The following is a 23935-nucleotide window of genomic DNA, read 5'->3' as shown; positions in this document are numbered from 1 at the left end:
GCATAGCATTAGCACCAGAATGTTTTCTATAACTATGGCATTATTGTACTTCGTGTTTGAAGAGTGCTGTTGCATTGTTTTTTTTTTTGGTCTTTTTTTACATAGTACCAGCTTTAGTGCTTACATAGTACCAAAAGTACCGGCTTTTGTAAACATAATACATACATGAGAACAATAGTCAAGGGCTATAAGTACATACAGCTGAATAGCGAATCCACTTGGTTAGGCCTCATGCCGTTGTTGTGGTCCGCATCCGAACCGCATTTTTTGCACCTCGGGTGCGGACCCATTCACTTCACTTCAAAAAAAATATAGCTTGTCCTATTCTTGTCCGTTTTGCGGACAAGAATAGGCATTTCTACAATGGGCCGCCCGTTCCGTAAATTGCGGAAAGCACACGGGCGTGTGTATGAGGCCTTATGCAGTCATAATTCTGGCCTTCACTGCATAAATGTGTAGATTTGCCTTTCAGCAGCTTTGGAAAGCTGGTTAGCATGTGAAGGTGTGGATATTGTGTATACAGAATGTAGATCTCCGTAGATTTTGTTTACCAGCTTTCCCTGACAAAGACAAATCTGCCTGGTTATGTAGTGACCCCTTCATATAGCGAGACTGTCTTGCAATTCAAGGTCCTGGAAAGCTGGATGACAACACTGTGCAGCTGCATTAGTCACAACAGATTATGTTGCCCTGATACCATATGATACGATTTACCAATATGTCCCAATCTCCACCCCACAGAGAAGGTTACCCAGCTTTCCTAGACTACAGAATGCCAGGTCAGCATTGTAGAAGTAAAAGAATCCCAGCAGCAAATACCCCATACTGTAGCATAGCTAGACAGACTGGGGGAATTCTCATCTTGGACACTGGGGACATATCGCTAGAATATTCCCCCAATGTCCGATAGGTGCGAAATTAATGGAGGGCAGCCACCCATGCGCAGTGCGCCCTCTGGCACTTAGCAGGCTTTGTTCTAAGTATAGGTGTGGTTCTCAGAGGTGGGCCCCGCACCTATCAGACATTAGGAGAATATCCTAGCGATATGCCCCCCAATGTCCAAGATAGGAATACCCCTTTAAGGATCCCAGGAAAGCTGGGCAACATATTAGGCAGAGCTGTAAATCGGGACTGCTAAATACTAATCCTACATAATTAAATCCTTCTCCTTACTCCCAAACAGTGCCCATGGCTAGACAGATTTGGATTTCAGGGTCCAAGAAAAGCTGTAAAAGAGCTATAATACAGACTGTGGAATGCTAACTCTACCAAAGCAAATCGCCGTCCTCATTCCTAAATAGTGCCATAGCTAGGCAAATTTGTCTGGGTTACAACAATGTAGAGCTTTAAAGGGGTATTCCGGTTACATTAAGTTATCTTAACTATTAGATCAGTGGCCGCAGACCCCCTGAAATGAACAGAGCGGCCAGTCAGGTATGCGTTCTGCTGCTCCATTCATTTCTGTGGGAACGTCTGAGATAATGGAGCGCTGTACTCGGCGCCAATAGAAATGAATGGAGTGGATGTGTGCATGTGCAACTGGCCGCTCTGCTCATTTCAGGGGATGGCAGGGGGTACGGGGCCCCAGTTCTTTAGATCGGTGGAGGTTCCAATCTAATAGTTATCCCCTATAAGCTGCTGAAGTTTTGCAGTTTTCACAGTGCTCTGAGTGTCTTCTGAAGTGAATGGGCCTTAAGCCCCACCCCTTTCCCGAACTTATGGTTTTGACTAAGGTCAAACTGATGCAGAGTCGGTCCCCAGGTGATTATGGAGAAGGCAGGGAAGAAGGTATTTATCTGTCTGCAGGAAATCTGCTAAAACAGATTTCCCTAGCAGCTTGCAGATGTCCATTAAGAAATAACTATAGGCAAACTTTAATTTTGCACGTTATGCTTTTTTTCTTATTATTTTCAGGGTTCCTTTAAATGGGAATTCCGGAGATTCCCATAGAAATGAATGGATCGCCCGCACGAAAGCCTGACTGGCTACTCTGTTCATTTCATAGGGGCGGCAGGGGGTATGGAGCCCCTTTTCTTGTGACAGCGGTGGGACCCCCACTGATCTAGTAGTTATTCCCTATGCTGTGGATAGTGGATAACTTCTAACAACCATAGTACCCCTTTAACTCATAAAATCTACCCCATAATATTGTTAGGTAAAATTTAAAGTAAGGTACAAAAGTAAAATGAATTACAAGATGTTAAAACCTAAACTAGGAGAAAAAATTATGATCATTACTCTTAGCGGTAATTGGATTTTCCATATAGCCTCAACAACGGCACTTCAGCAGGAGGGTACCCCGCCCCCAGGGACAGGAAACGACGTAGAAAGCAGAAGTTTAAATGCCTCCTCCCCATTACCTTCTCCAGTAAGTACCAAAGGAACCAGGATGATGCTGAAGAAGTAACCTTTTATTTGTAGGGAGATCTGACTCAAGTTATAATAGACAAAAGAATACAAGCAATTAGTGGGAAAAACCCAGTGCAGTTGTGGAGGAAATACGGAAAATCCAATTACCGTTAAGAGTAATCATCATCTTTTCCGTACGCCTCCCACAACGGCACTTCAGCAGGAGGAATAACAAAGGAATCCATTAGGGGGGGGGGGGGACGGACTGCCACTGACAGGACTTTACGTCCGAATGACAAATCCGAATTGGACTGAACGTCCAACCTATAGTGGTTGAAAAAGGTGGAAGCATTTGACCATGTAGCGGCCTGGCAGATCTGAGACAAGGAGGCGGAGGCAGATATCGCTCTGGTTGAATGGGCTTTTAAACCCTCTGGAGGAGTAAGACCCTTAACTGTATAGGCTAGGGCTCGACAAATCCCGGGCGCCAGGTCGCCATGGCGACCAGGAATTTGGTCCTGGCGCCTTGGGTATTTGCCACCGAATGAAAATAGGAAATAATGAAAAATAGGCCCAGCACACCAGCAGCCAGACGGGCGCAGTATCACTTTAAGTTCACAGTAGACGCGGCGTCACGCACGAGTCCGCGTCTACTAGGCCCGCCCCTCACGCTTTCTGCCACAGACTGCAGTGAAGAGGACCGCTACTGCCTCAGGCTGACTGCAGTGAAGAGGACCGCTACTGGCTCAGTCTGTCCTGGTCGTACCTCATCGCTGCGGCGTGTCTCCTTCAACTCTGTGTCACTCTCTGCAACTGCAGGACGAAGTGAGCTGCTTTGGCTATGTCAGATAGGGCCGGGGAATGAGACCGGGAGGTGCTGGAGAGGGACGAGCGGCCCAGGGACCAGCGGCTGTCATGGTGTCTGGGGCGCCCCTTACACATGGGGGCAGATTCTCACTTTTTGAGGTGCCCATATACCCCCAGTCTCCTCCATATATAATAATATATATATACATACAGCTCTCCAGTTACTATTCCGGTTGCATTCATCTGAAATGGGGCAAATAGAAATCCATGTGCTCACTGCCCCATTCATAGACATAGACATCCTAGTAGTATGGAGCCTCTTGTCCTCCCCACACTGCCAGACAGGCTTCCATACATTCCTGTTTGAAGAATTTTCTGCTTCTGAAAATTAGTTCCAGTTTGAATGGGGCAGTGAGCACATGGATTTCTATTTGCCCCATTTCAGATGAATGGAACTGATTAATAACGTACTAAAATGCAAACATCTTTCTTTGTGACTTCAGAAAAAAATGAAGCGTACAGCAAAAGCTGCGTCAGAAGATGCTAAGCAACTGCGGATGACAAATTTCTTCGCAAAGACCTCTTGTTTGGAAAGTGAGGTGGAACTTGTTACTGCAGAACCAACCTGCACAAGAGAAGAACAACCAGCAGAGGAGTCCCCTTCAACAAGTCACTCTCAAAATGCTGGAAAAAGGAAGTTTAAGCAATATTGGTGCATATAGCCATATGCGAGATCTGTGCTTCTTTCCCTGGGATTGCTGACCAAGAATCTAAGTGTGTGAACGGGTTTTCAGGACCATTTAAACTGGAGACCTTCAAAAAACATGCAAAGTCTCTCCAGCATGAAAAAAGGCAAAACATGCTCTTTTATCTCCAGAAGCTATGCCATTGGCTGCATGTGTTAAGAAAATGGATCAAGAGATGTTCAACCACATGAACGTTCTATTTAATGTGGCTTATTATATTGCAAAACATAAACAGACCATATACAGATTTTGAAGGTTTGCTAGAGCTGACTGGGAAACTAAGGATTACTGTGAGAGGAATATGGAAATTACAAGAGATGCAAGGAATTCATCTCACATAATGCAAATGTTAGAAGGAAAGAGCTCATCTGCGAGCTAAAGGAGGCAAAATATGTAAGTTTGATGCTAGACGGATCAACTGATAAAGGAGGCGTCGAAGAGCTAATATTGTATGTCAGGTACATCAAGAACAATAAGATTAATGAAGTATTTCTATCAGTCCTACCTCTTGAAATGGCTACTGCAGATGGGTACTTACAAACCATTACTAAAGACCTGAAGACACATGGCCTCTTAGACTGGCTTTCTTCAAGCAAACTGATTGGATTTGGTACAGATGGCGCTGCCAGCATGATTGGAGCTGAAAATGGACTGGTACAGAAAGTACGGCAAAATCTTCCACATGTAATAGGCATTCACTGTGTTGCACACAGATTAAATGTAAGTGTATTAAGGAAGTTGTACAAGAGTAATAGTGGCTCTCCCAGATTACTCCCTGGTGTGGTGCTCTTGTCTGGAGTGGTTCACCTAACCACTGATGGGTATAGATATGATAGAAGTAGAGAAGTCGACAGGTACTCTATATCTGTTTTTTATAGGATATTTATTATTGATTGTTTTTTTAAAAAAGTTTTGTTTGTAAAAATATTTATTTGTATAATAAAATAAGAATGTTTTAAAAGACTATTAGGCTACTTTCACACTTGCGGCAGAGAGATCCGGCAAGCAGTTCCGTCGCCAGAACTGCCTGCCGGATCAGGCAAAATGTATGCTAAGGGCTCTTTCACACCTGCGTTATTGTCTTCCGGCATAGAGTTCCGTCGTCGGGGCTCTATGCCGGAAGAATCCTGATCAGGATTATCCTAATGCATTTTGAATGGAGAAAAATCCGTTCAGGATGCATCAGGATGTCTTCAGTTCCGGAACGGAACGTTTTTTGGCCGGAGAAAATACCGCAGCATGCTGCGCTTTTTGCTCTGGCCAAAAATCCTGAAGACTTGCCGCAAGGCCGGATCCGGAATTAATGCCCATTGAAAGGCATTGATCCGGACTTAAGCTAAACGTCGTTTCAGCGCATTGCCGGACCCGACATTTAGCTTTTTCAGAGTGGTTACCATGGCTGCCGGGACGCTAAAGTCCTGGCAGCCATGGTAAAGTGTAGCGGGGAGCGGGGGAGCAGTATACTTACCGTCCGTGCGGCTCCCCGGGCGCTCCTGAGTGACGTCAGGGCGCCCCAAGCGCATGGATCACGTGATCACATCATCCATGCGCATGGGGCGCTCTGACGTCATTCTGGAGCGCCCCGGGAGCCGCACGGACTGTAAGTATACCGCTCCCCCGCTCCTACTATGGCAACCAGGACTTTAATAGCGTCCTGGCTGCCATAGTAACACTGAACGCAATTTGAAGACGGCTCCGTCTTCAAATGCTTTCAGTACACTTGCGTTTTTCTGGATCCGGCGGGCACCTCTGGCAACTGAAGTGCACGCCGGATCCCAACAACGCAAGTGTGAAAGAGGCCTTACTGATGGCATAAGTAAGGCTACTTTCACACTAGCGTTCGGGGCTCCGCTTGTGAGTTCCGTTTGAAGGCTCTCACAAGCGGCCCCGAACGGATCCGTACTGCCCTAATGCATTCTGAGTGGAGGCGGATCCGCTGAGAATGCATAAGTCTGGCACCGTTTGTCCTCCGCTCCGCTCAGCAGACGGACACCTGAAATTTTTTTATTTTTTTTGTTCATGGTAATGCAAACGGATCCACGTGGACGAGCAAACCGCCAGGAGGATCACGCCGGCTACTGCTTCACCAATACAGGAACAACTCGGACCGCGGGGTGAGTACAACAATTGCTGTGTGGGACGCCACCAGCAAGAAATATCACAAAGTGAATACTGTACAAAATACCCTTTGACGGCAGACGATATCACCTGTATTTACGTGCAAATCCGGTACCTGAAAATACCGTCTAACAACATTGGACTAACTTAAAAGCATTTTTAGCTTTATATATACAGATATATATATATATATATATACACACACACACATACACACTACTTTTATTTATACAGCCTTATAATACAATTTTTACCTTCATTCATTTTTTATCTTGGACAATCATCGTTGTATTTCTTGGATATCTTGGACTATTTTTTACTTTATTCTATATTTTTTTATTTTTTTCATATTTGTACACCTTCAAGACTTTTAATGACTTATATTATCGACCATTTTTTCGACTATTACTATCGATTATCCTTCATCACTATATCCTGTGTGATTTTTCATTGAATATTAATGCTCATCGAATACATTAATTTATCTTATCGATTTTATATATTTTTTTCTATCGATTAATATACTTTGACTATATATATTTTCTCACTGATTAAATTTTTCCCATCGATTATTACATAATTTTTCCCATATAAAATTTTTCCCATAGATTATATATCGAATACCCACTCCCATCGAATAAAATATCAACTAGACACATCTCTACTTTACTATCCCCTCACCCCCCTTTACACCATCCGGGTGATAATCCCAGCACAACACCCCATCACTGAAAACAACCAACTAATAGTCTTTTAAAACATTCTTATTTTATTATACAAATATTTTTACAAACAAAACTTAACAAAAAAAAAAAATCATAAATATCCTATAAAAACCAGATATAGAGTGCCTGTCGACTTCTTTACTTCCATCACCCTTAAGTGTATTAAGCTCTGTGAAAGACGCAAAACACATTGATGACCTCGACTCGGTTTTAAAGAAGCTGTACCAATTTTATCAGTATTCACCCAAGAGATTGCGACAGCTGAAGCAGGTAGCTGATAGTTTTCAGGCAAAATCTTGAAATTTCAGTACTTGCATAACATAAGATGGGTGTCGAGCAAAGTCAGTGCTCTCTCTGCACTCAAAGACTGGAAATGTGTGACAGTCCACCTTGAAAGTGCTGCAGAAAAAGACAGTGCTTCTGCAGTTGCACATGGTTTGTTAAAGAAACTGACCGATTATAAATTTGTTCACATGCTCCATTTTCTGCTTGATTACCTAGCAATTAAGAACCTCTCTCTTATTTCAAAGAGAAGAGCTTTTCTTAAGCACAGTTGAGTTGCATGTGAAAAACACAATTTCATTGTTAAACTCACTCAAAGATGCCAAAACAGCATGAGGAGAGATTTATTAGTGGAACATCACTTAAAAGGACTGTATCAAAACATTCAGTTGCATGGACTCAGCCATACTGCAAATTCTTCCATCCAACATGAGAAGGACAAATTGATTCAGCATTGTGTTGCATATCTGGAAGAGCGATTTCTAACTCGGAGGAATATTGAACGTTCCACAGCAGTGTTTGATACATTTGCCTGGCCATCAGGAACAGCATTACAGGACTATGGGGTTGATGACATTACAGCATTGGTTCGTCATTTCCAGAAACAACTCTCACTGCCTGAAATGCATGACAAATGTATGCATGCTATTCACAATGAGTGGTATGAATTTAAAGTCCTTGGCAAAGGGAAGAAACTGAGTGATCTTCTGGATTTGGCACTCTCCAACACAGACAGATTTCCAGTTTTGGGAAACTTGCTGTCTATAGTGTCTGTGTTGCCTGTCTCAACCGCATGTTGTGAACGAGGGTTCAGTTTAATGAACTTTGTAAAAAATTTGTTCAGATCATCAATGCAGCAAGAAAGTTTAGGTGATTTGTTCATAATCAACATGAATGGACCATCTGTGAAGGAGTTTGATCCTGCAAAGGCTGTTGACCATTGGTACTTTACTTCAAAGAATACAAGGCATGTTCATGGCCACAAAAAGCCAAGTGAAAAAAAAAAAGATCTACTTTCTACTTCATGAAAATAATCTGGTATGACAGGTAAGGGCTCTTTCACACTTGCGTTCTTGTCTTCCGGCATAGAGTTCCGTCGTCGGGGCTCTATGCCGGAAGAATCCTGATCAGGATTATCCTAATGCATTCTGAATGGAGAGAAATCCGTTCAGGATGCATCAGGATGTCTTCAGTTCCGGAACGGAACGTTTTTTGGCCGGAGAAAATACCGCAGCATGCTGCGCTTTTTGCTCCGGCCAAAAATCCGGAACACTTGCCGCAAGGCCGGATCCGGAATTAATGCCCATTGAAAGGCATTGATCCGGATCCGGCCTTAAGCTAAACGTCGTTTCGGCGCATTGCCGGAGCCGACATTTAGCTTTTTCAGAGTGGTTACCATGGCTGCCGGGACGCTAAAGTCCTGGCAGCCATGGTAAAGTGTAGCGGGGAGCGGGGGAGCAGTGTACTTACCGTCCGTGCGGCTCCCCGGGCGCTCCAGAGTGACGTCAGGGCGCCCCAAGCGCATGGATCATGTGATCACATGGATCACGTCATCCATGCGCATGGGGCGCTCTGACGTCACTCTGGAGCGCCCCGGGAGCCGCACGGACTGTAAGTATGCTGCTCCCCCGCTCCCCACTACTACTATGGCAACCAGGACTTTAATAGCGTCCTGGGTGCCATAGTAACACTGAACGCATTTGGAAGATGGTTCCGTCTTCAAATGCTTTCAGTACACTTGCGTTTTTCCGGATCCGGCGTGTAATTCCGGCAAGTGGAGTACACGCCGGATCCGGACAACGCAAGTGTGAAAGAGGCCTTAGTCACTTCATAATTATTATTGTGACATAATATTTTCATTATCTTGCTCATGACCATGAACATACAGCTTTATGGAGGTTAAAAAAATAAATAAACGGCTCCTAACCTTTTTAGCTGGCTCCTAGATTCAAAGGAAATTTGTCGAGCCCTGGTATAGGCCATTGCAATGGTCATTCTTATCCAGCGGGCTATAGTAATTTTTGATGCTGCCTGCCCCCTATTTTGGCCTGCATACTGGACCAGAAGACGGTCGGATTTTCGCAGTCCTTTTGTGGCTTCCAGATAGCCAAGTATATGTTGGCAGTGGAATTTTGAGAAAACCTTTGGTAAGAAGGAGGGTTCATGTCTCAATATAATCCTGTCGTCAAGGATGGTTAGGTATGGAGGTCTGCATGAAAGAGCGTGGATCTCCCCCACTCTCCTGGCTGAGGTGATGGCTATGAGAAAAGCGGATTTAAAGGACAGCAACCTGAGGGGGATTGACTCAAGAGGTTCAAAGGGATGGTCCATAAAGGACGGAACGGACCAAATTAAGGTCCCAAGACGGAACCGTAGATCTAATAACTGGGTGAAGTCTGCTGGCTCCCTTTATGAACCTCTTGACCACATCCAAATCCGCCAATCTCATATCCAAGAAGGCACTAAGGGCTGAAATCTGGACCTTAATTGTACTGACACGAAGACCTCTATCTAGCCCCTTCTGAAGGAAGTCTAGAATTACCCTCATATCTGGGGGAAGAGTGGGATTCCAGGATTCCTTGGCAAATGAAAGGAAGGTTTTCCAAGTTCTCCAGTAGATATTGGAAATTACTTGCTTTCTGCTAGAGAGCAGGGTGGAGATAACTGCATCCGAGAAGCCCTTGGACTTCAAAATGGAGCGCTCAAATTCCATGCTGTCAATTTTAGTTGGCTGATTGCCGGATGCCAGACTGGGCCCTGATGGAGGAGGTCCGGAGACTAAGGAAGGGTCCAGAAGGAGGGAGAACCAAGGCCTTTTGGGCCAGTATGGAGCCACTAGGATGACATGGGCTCGTTCCTCTATTATCTTTGCCAGAACCTTTGGTATGAGCTGGAAAGGAGGAAACGCATAGAGCAGACCCAATGGCCATGGACCCGCTAAGGCATCCACTCTCACCGGGTGGTCCTTCGCCGAGAGGGAATAGAAAAGGTCCACCTGTGGACCTTTGGGAAGCAAAGAGGTCTATTCTTGGGACTCCCCATTTGCTGCAGATGTTCTGGAACACCGCTTTTTTGAGGCTCCACTCCCCTGGCCAAATTCTCTGCTCAGGAAGTCTGCCAGTGTGTTCTCGCTCCCCTTTAGATGAACCGCGGTTATGGACTGGATGTTTGACTCTGCCCAAGAAAAGATCCGAGATGCTATCTGACAAAGGGAACTGCTTCTTGTGCCCCCTTGCTTGTTGAGATATACCACCGTGGTGGAGTTGTCGGAGAGGATTTTTACGTTTTGTCCTCGGATGACTAGAGCCAGGGCTTTTAGGGCCAAAAACAAGGTCAGAAGCTTTTTGGTGTTTGAAGAAAGGGGAAAGGTCTCTGCCTCCCAGGACCCCTGTAACAGCTGACCCTGACAATGGGCTCCCCAGCCTGCCCCGCTTGCGGCTGTTGTTACCACTATCTAATTGGAGAGCCTCCAAGGGACCCCCTTGACTAAGTTTCTTTCGTTCAGCCACCACCGCAAGGAGAGTTTGACCCCTGGAGGTAAGGTAACTGCCTTTTTCAGGGAGAAGATGGTTTTGTTCCACTGTTTTAGCAGGAATTCTTGAAGCGGTCTCCCGTGAGCCTGGGCCCATCTCACCGCAGGAATCGTCGAAGTCATGAGTCCCAGAATTTTCATAATCCTTCGGAACGTGACCTTTCTCTGGCGTGAAAAGACAGAAATCTTTGACTTGATGTCCCGGATCTTTTGTTCTGGAAGAAAAGAGGTAATTTGGCTGGAATCCAGAAGAATACCTAGAAAGATCATCTTTCGGCTGGGTGATAGATTAGATTTTCTAGATTTAGTTTCCAACCTAGGGATCTTAAGGTCTCCAGGACGAACTTCACCTGTAACTGCAGCTGAGTCTGGGAGGCTGCTGTAATGAGAAAATCGTCCAAATAGGGTATGAAGTTTATCCCCTTCTGGTGGAAAAAGGCTGAGATTTCTACAATAATCTTTGTGAACACTCTGGGTGCTGAGGCCAGGCCAAAAGGTAACCCCTGAAACTGGAGTCGGAGAAGACGCTCTCCCCTGAAAATGGTGAAACGTAGATATTTTTGATGTTTCTGATGGATCGGAACATGGTAATATGCATCCGCCAGGTCGAGTGTTACCATGGAGCAGTCCTGTGTTAAAAGGTTCACTGTAGATCTTACTGTCTCCATTTTTAACCTTTTGCATTTTATATACTTGTTGAGGAGCTTTAGATTGATTATTGCTCTGAAGGAGCCATTGGGTTTTTTTACGAGAAAAATTTAGGAGTAGAACCCCCTTCCTTCCTGGTCTGCTGGAACTGGAACCACCGCTCTTTTTTCTAACAAAAGAGAAATCTGAGACTCTAGGAGATTGTGATCTGACTTCAATCTTTAGTTTAATACAAACCTGTCTGGAGGGAGAGTGCAAAATTCCAGCTGGTATCCCTGACGGATAACGTCTACGACCCAGGCTGAGTTTGAGATCTTTTCCCAGGAAGGGACAAACTCTTTCAATCTCCCCCCCACACCGGGCTCATGGCGTCATTGGGAGGACTGTTTTGTAGACTTATCCTGGCTAAAGAGGAAATTCCTACCTCTCCCCTTTGAGGATTGCCAAGAACTAGAGGGATTCTTTTTTCTACGGTCCCGTCTACCCTTTCTTTGGGGGCGAAAGGAACGACGCTGTTGGAAAAACCTTGACTCTGGCGGAAACCCCTTTTTTCTATCAGAGGCCTTTTCCAGAATGTCGTCTAGGACAGAACCGAAAAGACAATCTCCTTCGCAAGGGATACTGCAGAGTTTATTTTATGAAGCGGTATCGCCTGACCAAGAGCGTAACCAGACTGACCTCCTTGCCGTATTTGAAAGAGCCGCCGACCTAGCTGATAACTTTACAAGATCGGCAGACGCGTCTGCCAGGAAGTTAGAGGCCTGTTTCAAAACCGGCAAGGAGGCCAGGATATCCTCTCTGGGGGTGTCAGAGATCAGGTGCTCCTCCAGCTGAGAGAGCCAGAGATCTAGCCGTATAGGTGCCAGCTATGCTAGGTCTCAACATAGCGGTATTTGATTCCCAAGCTTTTTTAAGTACGGATTCACACTTTTTATCCATAGCATCTTTTAATAAGCCGACATCTTCAAAAGGTAAGGCTGCCTTTTTAGAAATTCGCGCAACAGGGGCGTCAACCTTTGGGGTTTTATCCCAAAGAGCCGAATCTTCCTCGCTAAAGGGATATTTCCTTTTAAAGATTTTTGAAGTACCAGCCCTTTTTTCTGGGTCCTTCCACTCGTCCCGTATAAGCTTTCGGATTCTGTCATGGATGGGGAACACTTTCCTCTTCCTATCACCCAGCCCTTTGAAGATCTGATCCTGAACCGACTGACTGTCTAGATTCCTCAATATTCAGAGTTAATCTTATCGCTTTCAAGAGACCGTCAGTGTCTTCTACTGAGCATAACGGACAACTGACCTCCTCATCAGAGGAGGATTCTGAGTCAGACGAATCATTAAAATCGTCGTCCTCCATATCCCATTCCATCTGGGGCTCCGTGACCATTTTAGAAGTGCAAGGTTTTTGGGAAAAGGACGCCATTTTTGCTTCCACTGCTGAACTCACTTCTTCTCTTATAATGGATTGTAAATTTTCCACTAGAGAAGGGGAATCTTCAGCCATTATTTTGTCCGTACATTTTTGGCAGATAGCAAAAAAAACTATGTGCTGCCAGATGCTTTTTGCAAATAGCACATTTTTTCTTCTGTGCAGATTCCCCACTCCTTCCGGCTTCTCTATTCTGAAAGTACAAAAAAAGGGGGGCTCCTCTTTAGTGTAGGGGAAGGAGTGGGGTAACCGTCACCAGGATTAACAAGAAAACAAAATCCCACAGGTGATAGCATAAAATAAAACTACTCTAGAGGAGGAGGCTTACCGGACTGGGGGCCTTCGGGGCATCAGAAGGCTTCGCCTGCTGCAGAGACATGATGAGGAATCCACTGCTGCTCTGCTGGAGACACTCTGCAGCGTTTTTCAGCTTCCTGCAGCCAAATTTAAATTATTTCCTGGTCACATGACCTGCCGGCGCGTCACTTGACCGGATCATAGCCCGGCCGAGGTCACGTGACAGGATCTCGCGAGATCTCGGCCCAGAGATCCCGCGCGCCTTCTGGCCCTGCAACTGGCTTCTCCTGAGCCGATGCACCATCTGGGGGCTGCCTGAAGTCAGGACTTAGGCTTCCACCACAAGCATGCGGTGGAAGCCTATCTCCTCCTCCCCCCCCCCAGCGTCCGCCGCTCTGCCACAGCCCTCCTGCAAAGCAGGGAATACTCACCGCAGGCTGGGCGCATGGAACTTCGGCAGGAGGGAGCCTGCCCGCTTTCCACTCATCCCAAGGGACAAGAAACGACTGGAGAAGGTAATAGGGAGGAGGCATTTAAACTTCTGCTTTCTACGTCGTTTCCTGTCCCTGGGGGTGGGGTACCCTCCTGCTGAAGTGCCGTTGTGGGAGGCGTACGGAAAATAAACAATTACAACAATGAACAAGAAATAGCTTAGTGCATATGTTCCAAAGGAAAATTATAATATATGGTATATTTGATTGTGTATGCTTATGCTATGAATACGAGTTTACAAATCTAGAAAAACTTTTGTTGTAGGATGTGAAGATAAAATACCCAGCATGCCCTAGCAAGCTTTTCACACTTCTGTGCAAATACCTACTAGCACATACTACACATTTTATCATCAATTTCAGTATTAACAAAGAAAGCCAAAATTAAGTAGGCTAGATAATCCATGCATACATATCTGTACTTTTTAGATTAAAGAGATTTTCCGAAACTGGAAAAAATTCCAGACAATCCCTTTAGATCTATGGGGTAGATTTATCAAACTGGTGTAAAGGAAAACTGGCTTAGTAGCCATAAGCAAACAATCTAATTCCTCCTTTTATTTTTCTGAGCTCCTTTGGAAAATTAAAGGTGAAATCTGATTAGTTCTGATGGGAAAACTAAAGCCAGTTTTCCTTTGCACCGGTTTGATAAATCTCCCCCAATGATCTTTGGGTTATGCTCAAACTGCATTTTTTCTACATGGATTTTGGCACAATCTGTACCAAAATCTCCATCTCGTACATTTGAATGGGGTTTCCGCAATCTCATTCACTTGCATAGGATCATTTATTAACAGACTTTTCTGTGGCAGCAAAAAGTGGCCAGTCATCCTATCGGGAGGAAAATGCGAGGATTAGTGAACGACAATGGAGCTACTTCTCTTGTTGATACATGTCAATGCAAACTGCAAATCCGCAGCTGAAATCTGAGGATCTCTGCCGCATAACATACATATTGGATTTTAATGCATGGTGTAAACACAGCAAGGTACGTTTCTCACCCTAACTGCAGAGTCTCTCTCTTCAAAGTGCACAAAGGCATAGTCCTTCAGTTTCTTCACCCGCTCCAACTTTCCAAACACTGAAAAAGCCTTATCTAGAATTTCCTCTGTTACTGTGGATGACAAGTTCCTTACAAAAAGCACTTTAACCTAAAATTACAAATAAAGAATAATAAAGCCTAAAAGTGATCAACTTTAAAACAGAACATTCATGACAGAATGAAACCATTCTTAAAGGGGTTGCCCAAGATTTTGATACCGATGGTCTATTCTCAGGGTAGACCATCAATAGCAGATCAGCAGAGTTCTGACACCCGCACCACTGCTCATCAGCTGTTATCTTCTCGCTCCCAAAGTCAGTGCCAGAACTACACATCTCCATCCACCATGTAGTTTACAGAGCTGGTTACTGCAGTGCTGCTCCCATAGAAGTGCCAACCCCATCGTTTCGGCACCAGACCTACAATTGATCAGCAGAGGTGGTTCCAGGTGTCAGACACAAGGACAGGCCATTAATTTCAAAACCCTGGACAACCACTTGAAAGATATTCTAGTCTGGACAGTTATTACATGTTTATGTGCTGCTCGCTCATACTAAGATGCAGCATAATAAAAGAACAGATCCACTACGTGTCTGGGTCAGAGAGAATGCAGCAGGTTTTTATGTCACTACGAGTACTCGGTTCTCACAGAGTGAGGTCTGCAATGTAAAGAAAGGCTCAGGAGTAAGGAGGGCTGGAGGAGAGGCATCACTCATGTTCATAGCGAACAGTTCTTTAATAACTATTTCAAAACACTGCTCACCTTCGCCATTATTTCAGGGTCCGGCTCCTCCACTGGATCTGCCCACTCTACAGTTACAACATTGCCCCAAACCTTCACTTTGCCACTCATTAATCTCCGCCTGGCTTGTGCTGCAGTTTTGTGGTCCTCGTACTCCAAGAAACAAAATCCACGGTTCTTCTTCTTATCATCAGGTTGATGGTACAGAATCACATCCACCAGGCCCTCTAGAAATTGCACAATTTTAGACTTCAATCAAGCTACTGAAACATAATATTAGGTAGTTTGGGCATCAAAGACGTTCTAAAGTCAGTAGCAACTTGTCCACTTCTGAGCATTATATAAAAGGCATTCTGCTTGGACCTAATGCTATGGCAGAGTTTATGCTACAGTTTATGTTGTGCACTCTCCACCTTGCTCCTGCTAAGCAGTATAAGGGTCCATTCACACGTCCGTTTTTTCTTTCCTGATCTGTTCCGTTTTTTCAGGAACAGATCAGGACCAGATCTGGACCCATTCATTTTCAATGGGTCCTGGAAAAAATCGGACAGCACAATGTGTGCTGTCCGTTTCCGTTGTTCCGTTCCGCATGTCCGTTTAAATATAAAACATGTCCTATTCTTTTCCTGAAAAATCGGATCCTGGTACAATACAAATTCAATGGATCCGCAAAAAACGGATGACATACGGATGTCATTCCGTATGTCATCCGTTTTATACGGAATCCGTTCCTGGAAATTACATTTAAATTTATTTATTTATTTATTTTTTTTTTTTAAGAAATCCAAACAACTTTATTTGCTTATTGAAATTTATACATGTTTCCGTTTTTTGCGGATCCGCAAAAAACGGATGACATACGGATGACATACGGAAACATTTTCAGGAACAACGGATCCGCAAAAAACGGACAGAAAATCGGATTATAGAAAAATACTGACGTGTGAATGTAGCCTTAGATGAAGATTTCTAATGAATACAAGAGCACACACTTTAATTTATAGGAAAGCTTAGCACCCAGATTTTAACTGCTCTATCTTTAAAGAGGTTTTCCAGCTTCCACCCTAATTTCAGCTAGGACCTGGACAGCACCGTACTTAAAGTGTAAGCTTCTGGACAGAGTCAGGTGTGCCACTGAAGCCAATCACTGGCCTCAGCCATGACAGTTCTCCAAGTGGCACGTTAGGTTACTTTCATACTGGCGTTTTGGCTTCCTTTTGTGAGATCTATTCAGGGCTCTCACAAGCGGTCCAATACTGATCAGTTTTGCCCTAATGTGTTCTGAATGGGTAAGGATCCGTTCAGAATGCCTCAGTTTGCTGCCGTTCCGTCTCCATTCCGCTTTGGAGGCGGACACCAAAACTGAGCCAAACGGATCCGTTATGACACCCAATGTAAGTCAATGGGGACAGATCCGTTTTTTATGACACAATCTGGCACAATAGAAAATGGACCTGTCCTCCATTGACTTTCAATGGTGTTGAAGACGGATCAGTCTTGGCCATGTTAAAGATAATACAAACGGATCCGTTCTGAACGGATGCAGACTATTGTATTATCTGAACTGATCCGTCTGTGCAGATCCATGATTGATCCGCACCAAACGCGAGTGTGAAAGTAGCCTTACCCAGCAGTGACAGGGACATGTCACCTCTGAGGTCAGTGATTGGCTGCAATACCGCATGTGACCTTGTCCAGACATTTACCTGCCATAGGCCGAAAGAAGCTAGACTGGCGCTAGAACAAAGCAGGTTTTTTTTTTTACTTTCAGTACAGCAATACAGTGGTGTCCTGGTCCTAGCTAAAATTAGGGATGAAGCTGATAAAGTGAAGCAGAATACACTTAATAAATTGAAGAAGTGAAACCCACTGTGGGCTCTGGCTAATTAGATTTTCTATCCAGATGGGAGAGACACTCCTTAGGCATTCAATAAAAAAAATACCTGTGACTTTACTAAATTCTTCCAGAATATTCTCTTTAGTTTTATTTTTTGGGATGGATCCAACAAAGAGCCTATTATTTGCAACCGAGATGCAAACTCCAATGTGTTTCCCAGGACGTATTTCATAGTTGTCACACTGGGGAAGACAGTTAAAAGAAAGAAAGAAAAGTAAGCAATCATATCTTTAAGCACCCAATTACATAATGTTGTTATTGCACCAGCATGCTTATGACAATAAAAGCAATGTGGAATAACTGGTATCCCCATCGTTAAATGATAAAACAATAAAAGTATGCAGCGGTTTTCGTCTGGTCAATTCTCTGCATATTATAGTGAATGGGGCCGAATGGCGATGTGGTAGCTTCTGGGTTTCAAGCTACCTCTCTGTCACCAAAATGGACTTAGAGTTGGTTTCAACCTATTAGATCATATAAAACTAATAAATCACTTACCAACTTGACAGCCTCCTGTGCTGCGTCCTTATTGCAGAAAGTGATGAAAGCATAACCTCGGTTTTGCCCAGAGAGAGGATCCATCATAAGACGAAGATCCCAGATAGGGCCTGCTTTCTCAAACAGAGGGACTAGCTCATCCTCATACAAGTCTCTTGGTATCTTTCCAACAAACACCTATTTAAAATCATTAAAAAAAAAAAAAAACACACAACACAAAGAAACCATTAAAAAGGACCACTCCGGTTAAAAAAAGAACACAAAAGTTACTCTTACAGGTAATTGTTTTTCTTGAAACCCACGACAGCACCCATGCGACTAGGTCCTCCCATCCAGGACAGGAAACCTGACGAGATAAAAATGTTCACACCCCCACCACACCTCAGTGATTCTAATAACCGGACCTCCGGAGGCATGCCAACCACCAAAGAAAAGGCTTGAAACCAGAAAAAATTAAATAAATGAGAAGAGAACCAATTTGGTAAATTATATTCCCTCTTTTACATCTTATGTATATAACACAACTTTTATATATATAGGAAAATTTGGGGTGCTGTCATGGGTTTCAAGAAAAACAATTACCGGTAAGAGTAATTTTTGTTTTCCCCTCACCCATGACAGAACCAATGCGAGAATAAACTATAAAGCTATAGCTTGTAGTACTTTCCTCCCAAAGGCTGCATCTGAGTCAAGATGCAGTCTGTAGTGTAGGTATAGGGAGAGCGCTAGATGGCAGCTCTGCAAATCTGAGCTAAAGAAGCGTCCGCCTTCTCTGCCCAAGAGGCCGCACCTGTTTTAGTTGAATGTGCGCCGAACCCCATTGGGAAGAGGGGGGGGCGCGCGCGCAAGTTTAGAGAAGAATAGGCAAGGGAAATGGCATTTTGTACCCATCTACCATTGACACTAGTAGAAGCCTTGTGACCCCTGAATCTACCCTGAAACTAGATCAAGAGATTCTGATCTATTCTCCAAGATGCCGTGGAATCTAAGTAAAGCAACAAGCATCTTCTAACATACAGACAATGAAATTTCTCTTCCAACGTATTTACTGGATTTGGACAAAAAGATGGTAGGATCACATCCTGATTTCTGTGGAAATCAGAGACCACTTTAGGCTGGAAAGATGGGGTAGGCCTAATAATCCCTTTGTCTTTCAAAACTGTAGTAGGAGGAGGGAAGGCTGAGAACGCCTGAATCTCCGAGACCCGTCTAGCTGAAGTAATCGCCAGCAAGAAGGCCAACTTGAAGGCAAGTATCTTAATAGAGATATTATTTAGTGATTCAAATGGCTCCTGACATAGGGCCGTGTAAATTCCAGGGGCTTAATAAGGGATTCAATCTAGAGGCTGAAGACAAGAATCTTTTAATCCATAGATGATCTGCTAACTTGGAATCAAAGTAGTAACTCAGAGCAGCCACCTGTACTCTTAAGGTAGATGCTTTAAGATAATTATCTAGACCTGCTTGCAAAGGGTCTAAAATTTTTGGCACATCTGGAACTTTAAAAAGGATCTGGACTGTGACCTAGGAAGGTAGAAAAAATATTCCACACTTTAATGTACTTTTTAGAGGTGACCAACTTCCTACTTTTCAATATTGTGGAGACTACTTTATCAGATAACCCCCTCCTAGACTAAACCTCCCTTTCAAATTCCACACATTCTGGACTGGGATTCACTAGGGGACCCTGGTAAAGAAGATCTTTCTTCAATGGTAATGTCCACGGAGGCTCTACTGCCAATTTCAGAAGGCTTGGGTACCACGACCTCTTTGGCCACTTTGGAGCCATTAAGATAATTGAGGCTCCTTAGTCCTCTATTTTTCTCAATACCTGGGAAATAAGGCAAATTGGAGGGAAGGCATAACCTAACTCTTGGCTCCAGTCCTGTGCTAACCCGTCCACTGCTAAGGGGCTGTACAAATGATTGAGGGAGAAGCACCTTTCCACTTTCCTGTTGGCTCTTGAGGCGAACAGATCCACTGTAGGCAGGCCATATCTTTGGACTATCTCCAGAAAAAGGTCTCTGTTTAGACACCATTCTCCCTGTTTAATGGAAGTGCGACTGAGAAAGTCCGCTATCAAATTCTCCTTCACCTTCAAATGGGCTGCTGAAAGAAAAAGCACTCTTTATTCCGCTATGTAAAAAATCTCCTGACACAAACATAAGAGAGTCAGAACTTTTGTTCCCCCCTGAAGGTTTATATAGGCCACGGTTTGAATACAAGACTATCTTTTTGCTCCTTATGTCTGGAATAGCTAGTTCCAGAGCCATCTTTACTGCCTTTAATTCCTTGAAGTTGGAGGGTGCCTTCCTTGAATCCAGATCCCACCTCCCCTGCCAGTACCTGTTCTGAGAGTGAGCACCCCAACCCCAGGGGCTGGCATCTGTAGTGATTACAGTCTGATCCCTGAATAACCATGGAACCCCTGCAGACAGATTTTCTAAAATTGCCCACCATAAAAGGGAATGCCTGTCTCTCGAGGATAGGTGGAATTTTTGGTCCAAGGAATAAGGGGAGCGGTCCTAGGATCTCAGAATGTCTGCTTGTAGCTCTCTGGAGTGGATCTGTGAATATGCCACTGCTGGAACAGAGGATGTCATCTGACCCAGCACCGCCATCGCCTCTCTGAAAGTACACTGGTAAGAGTGAAAGACTGACAAAATCTGCTCCTTTGAAGGGGAAGAAAATTCCTTTGCTGACGGGAGTCCAACTGAATTCCAAAAAACCCACAAACTTGAGGGAACCAGGTTTGATTTCTTCTAGGGTTGTTTCGATACCATAAAAAAGGCGAATTGGGCAGTTTTTTTTTCTTTTTTACGCCGTTCACCGCATAGGAGATATTTTTTATATTTTAATAGTTTGGACTTTTCGGACGTGGTGATATGTAGTATTTTATTTATTTATTGTTTATATATTTTATATGTAAAATTGGGAAAAAGGGTGATTTATACTTTGTGTTTTTACATTTTTTTGGCAATTTAATAACTAATTCCCTCCTTAGGGGCTAGAACCTGGGATCTTTTAATCCCTTGTCCTATTCACCCTGATAGATCTCTATCAGGGTGAATAGAACTTCACACTCTCCCTGCTGCCCTGTGCATAGTGCACACAGCAGCAGGGAGCGGACTATGGCAGCCAGGGCTTCAGTAGCGTCCTGGCTGCCATGGTAACCGATCGGAGCCCCAGGATTACACTGCTGGGGCTCCGATCAGAAGCTGACACTTCCGCCAATGTCTAATACTGTGGAGAGGCGGGGAAGGGGGGACGCACTGCACCACCAATGACAATTAACATTTAATATCAGGGCTGTGGAGTCGGTAGATAAATGTTCCGACTCCGACTCCTCAGTTTTATGTACTTCCGACTCCGACTCCCCGACTCCTCTGTATTAATATGCGAATGTATTTTATACATTCCTTGAGGGAAAGAAACGCTACCTACCACAGGACTACTGGCTGGGAAGCCAACAGTCTACTGTATTGCACAGTTTAAGCAGAAGACAAACACAATGAAAACAAAGGAGGATCCAGGAAGGGGCATTTATTCTAAAACATGATTTTCCTAGGAGAATCCCATAGTCGTGTTTAAAGTTTAAGCTAACAATCGGAGTTTACAAGTTTTTATAGCCTTAGCTAAATGCTAGCAGTTATTCCAATGGTTTACAGCTTCAGTCTTGAACTATTGGCCCTCCATTCCCTTCACTTATACAAGTGTCTCACTCTCTAGTCCTGCAAAAAACATATTTATTTAATCCCTTATCAGTGAGAGGCTAGGTTACACATGGACGCTGCGTTCCCTGTAAAAGCAGAACACAACACTATGGAAAGTATAAGTATTTCAGCTCCTAATTGTGCGTAGCGTGCCATATAGTGAAGCACATGAAAAGCATGCTTCTTCACGGTCACTTAACGTGTTCGTTTTGCGGTTACGTGAGGCACTGCATGCATTGGTCTTTATTCTTACAGTAGAGAAGTCATTAATTATAACTTTTTGTGAATTGGGACATTTAAACTTGCTTTTTTTTTATTTTTTATTCCAATCTAAATTTAGTAGGAGTCAGAGTCGGTGCATTGTTTGCCGACTCCGACTCCAGGTACCCAAAATTTCCCCCGACTCCGACTCCACAGCCCTGTTTAATATACAACTACAGCTGGCGGCAGAAACACATTGCCGGCACCCCGTTTCTGACAGCCTAAGGCTAGTTTCACACTAGTGTCAAGGAACTCCGGAAAGCTGTTCCGGCAGGTGAACAGCCTGTTGGATCAGTGCTGCAGCTAGTTCACGCGTGCCCCCGGATTACTGCTCCGGCCCCATTGACTATAATAGGGGTTGGCCGGAGTCCCGGCAAACATGTAGAGAGGCGCCCGGAATAAAACTACGACCCGCCAGAGCAGCCGGCCGGAGTTCCTTGCCGCTAGTGTAAAAGTAGCCCAAGTCTTTCAAGGTGGAGCAAAGGAAATTTATATATTTTTCCAACCCTTCTTTTAGCAGAGATTATTAAAAAAAATCATCCAAATAGGGTACCAAAGTTATTCCTGATAGTCTTACGAATGCTGCTATCTCTGCTACCACCTTGGTAAAGACTCTTGGAGCTTGGGATATGCCAAAGGGAAGCGCCTGTATTGAAGGTGTAGCAACTTCCCTTCTACCCAAACCACTGTTCTCAAAAACTTTTGGGAACAAGCATGAATTGGAATATAATAGTTTTATTGTCTCCATATGGAATTTTTTGTAACTTAGGGATGTGTTTAGCTTTTTCAAATTCATTACTACTCTAAATGTCCCGTTTGCTTTTTTCACTAGAAACAAAAAGGAATAGAAACCCTTCCCTACCTCCCTCTTCGGATGCGGGCAAACCACCTCATTGTCTAGAAAGGCAAATCCTTCTAATTCTAAGGCTAGCCAGGGATTCTTGGGGCAGACTGACAGGGTGAAAAATTCCAGAGGACAGGAAAGGAATTCTAATCGAAAACCCTTCTCTATAACGCTTAGGATCCATTTGTTTTGAGAAATGGACCCCCAGACTGGAAAAAAACAGGCTGATTTGCTATAGATGACAGTATTTATTGAATCTATGCAACACCTCTTTGTATGCTTTTTTTAATTTGTACAGTTTTTTTCTATTTTAGGAGGTTAAGGCCTCTTTCACACTTGCGTTGTTAGGATCCGGCGTGCACTTCCGTTGCCGGAGGTGCCCGCCGGATCCGGAAAAACGCAAGTGTACTGAAAGCATTTGAAGACGGAACAGTCTTCAAAATGCTTTCAGTGTTACTATGGCACCCAGGACGCTATTAAAGTCCTGGTTGCCATAGTAGGAGCGGGGGGAGCGGTATACTTACAGTCCGTGCGGCTCCCCGGGCGCTCCAGAATGACGTCAGAGCGCCCCATGCGCATGGATGACGTGATCCATGTGATCCATGCGCTTGGGGCGCCCTGACGTCACTCTGGAGCACCCGGGGAGCCGCACGGACGGTAAGTATACCGCTCCCCCGCTCCCCGCTACACTTTACCATGGCTGCCAGGACTTTAGCGTCCCGGCAGCCATGGTAACCACTCTGAAAAAGCTAAATGTCGGGTCCGGCAATGCGCCGAAACGACGTTTAGCTTAAGGCCGGATCCGGATCAATGCCTTTCAATGGGCATTAATCCCGGATCCGTCCTTGCGGCAAGTCTTCAGGATTTTTGGCCGGAGCAAAAAGCGCAGCATGCTGCGGTATTTTCTCCGGCCAAAAAACGTTCCGTTCCGGAACTGAAGACATCCTGAACGGATTTCTCTCCATTCAGAATGCATTAGGATAAAACTGATCAGGATTCTTCCGGTATAGAGCCCCGACGACGGAACTCTATGCCGGAAGAAAAGAACGCAGGTGTGAAAGAGCCCTAAAACAGATGGCCTCTCTGCCTGCGATTATCCACTTGATTATTTACACCTGAACTTAACTGCCCGCCCAGAACATGGAGGATGGTGAATCACAAAGTTCATAAGCAAGTGGAGCACTGCAGACAGATGGCAAGTCATGAGTAAGAACATTTATTTGTTCGAAACGCGTTGACTGTAACTGGATGTGTGAAGATTATGAATAAAGAAATAGTCACTCAAATATTATAGGTGCTGGAATTCTTTCATCTTCAACCCAAGGTAGAGCAGGAGCTCCCTAGGTACCTCCTAACAGGAGGACCTAGTTGCATGGGTGCTGTCATGGGTGAGGGGAAAAAGAAATAAAAATCAGCCATCACTTAGTATTTGTGTGTTCCCCACTCTTACAATGTTTAGGCTTTCTTCTCTCTTTTTCCTGTTACCACATATTTTTCTCATTATAGCTCTATGTGGC

The 23935-nt window shown here is 44.4% G+C and overlaps 1 protein-coding gene across 1 annotated transcript in view; it reads right to left on the bottom strand.

The window, feature by feature from the left end:
- The window catches only part of LOC120995267 (heterogeneous nuclear ribonucleoprotein R), a 77639-nt gene that overhangs the window by 15885 nt on the left and 37819 nt on the right, over positions 1–23935 (bottom strand). The window contains exons 4-7 of the mRNA XM_040424365.1: positions 17601–17777; positions 17149–17284; positions 15227–15432; positions 14423–14572 (exon numbers count right to left, since the gene is read on the bottom strand). Coding sequence (XP_040280299.1) covers positions 14423–14572; positions 15227–15432; positions 17149–17284; positions 17601–17777 — 669 coding nt within the window. The remainder of the gene's footprint in view (positions 1–14422; positions 14573–15226; positions 15433–17148; positions 17285–17600; positions 17778–23935) is intronic.

The sequence above is a fragment of the Bufo bufo genome, chromosome 3 (genome assembly GCF_905171765.1).
Source record: "Bufo bufo chromosome 3, aBufBuf1.1, whole genome shotgun sequence".
Lineage (NCBI taxonomy): Eukaryota > Metazoa > Chordata > Amphibia > Anura > Bufonidae > Bufo > Bufo bufo.
Note: the sequence above shows the minus strand (reverse complement) of the source record. Positions and strands in the feature narration are given on the sequence as shown.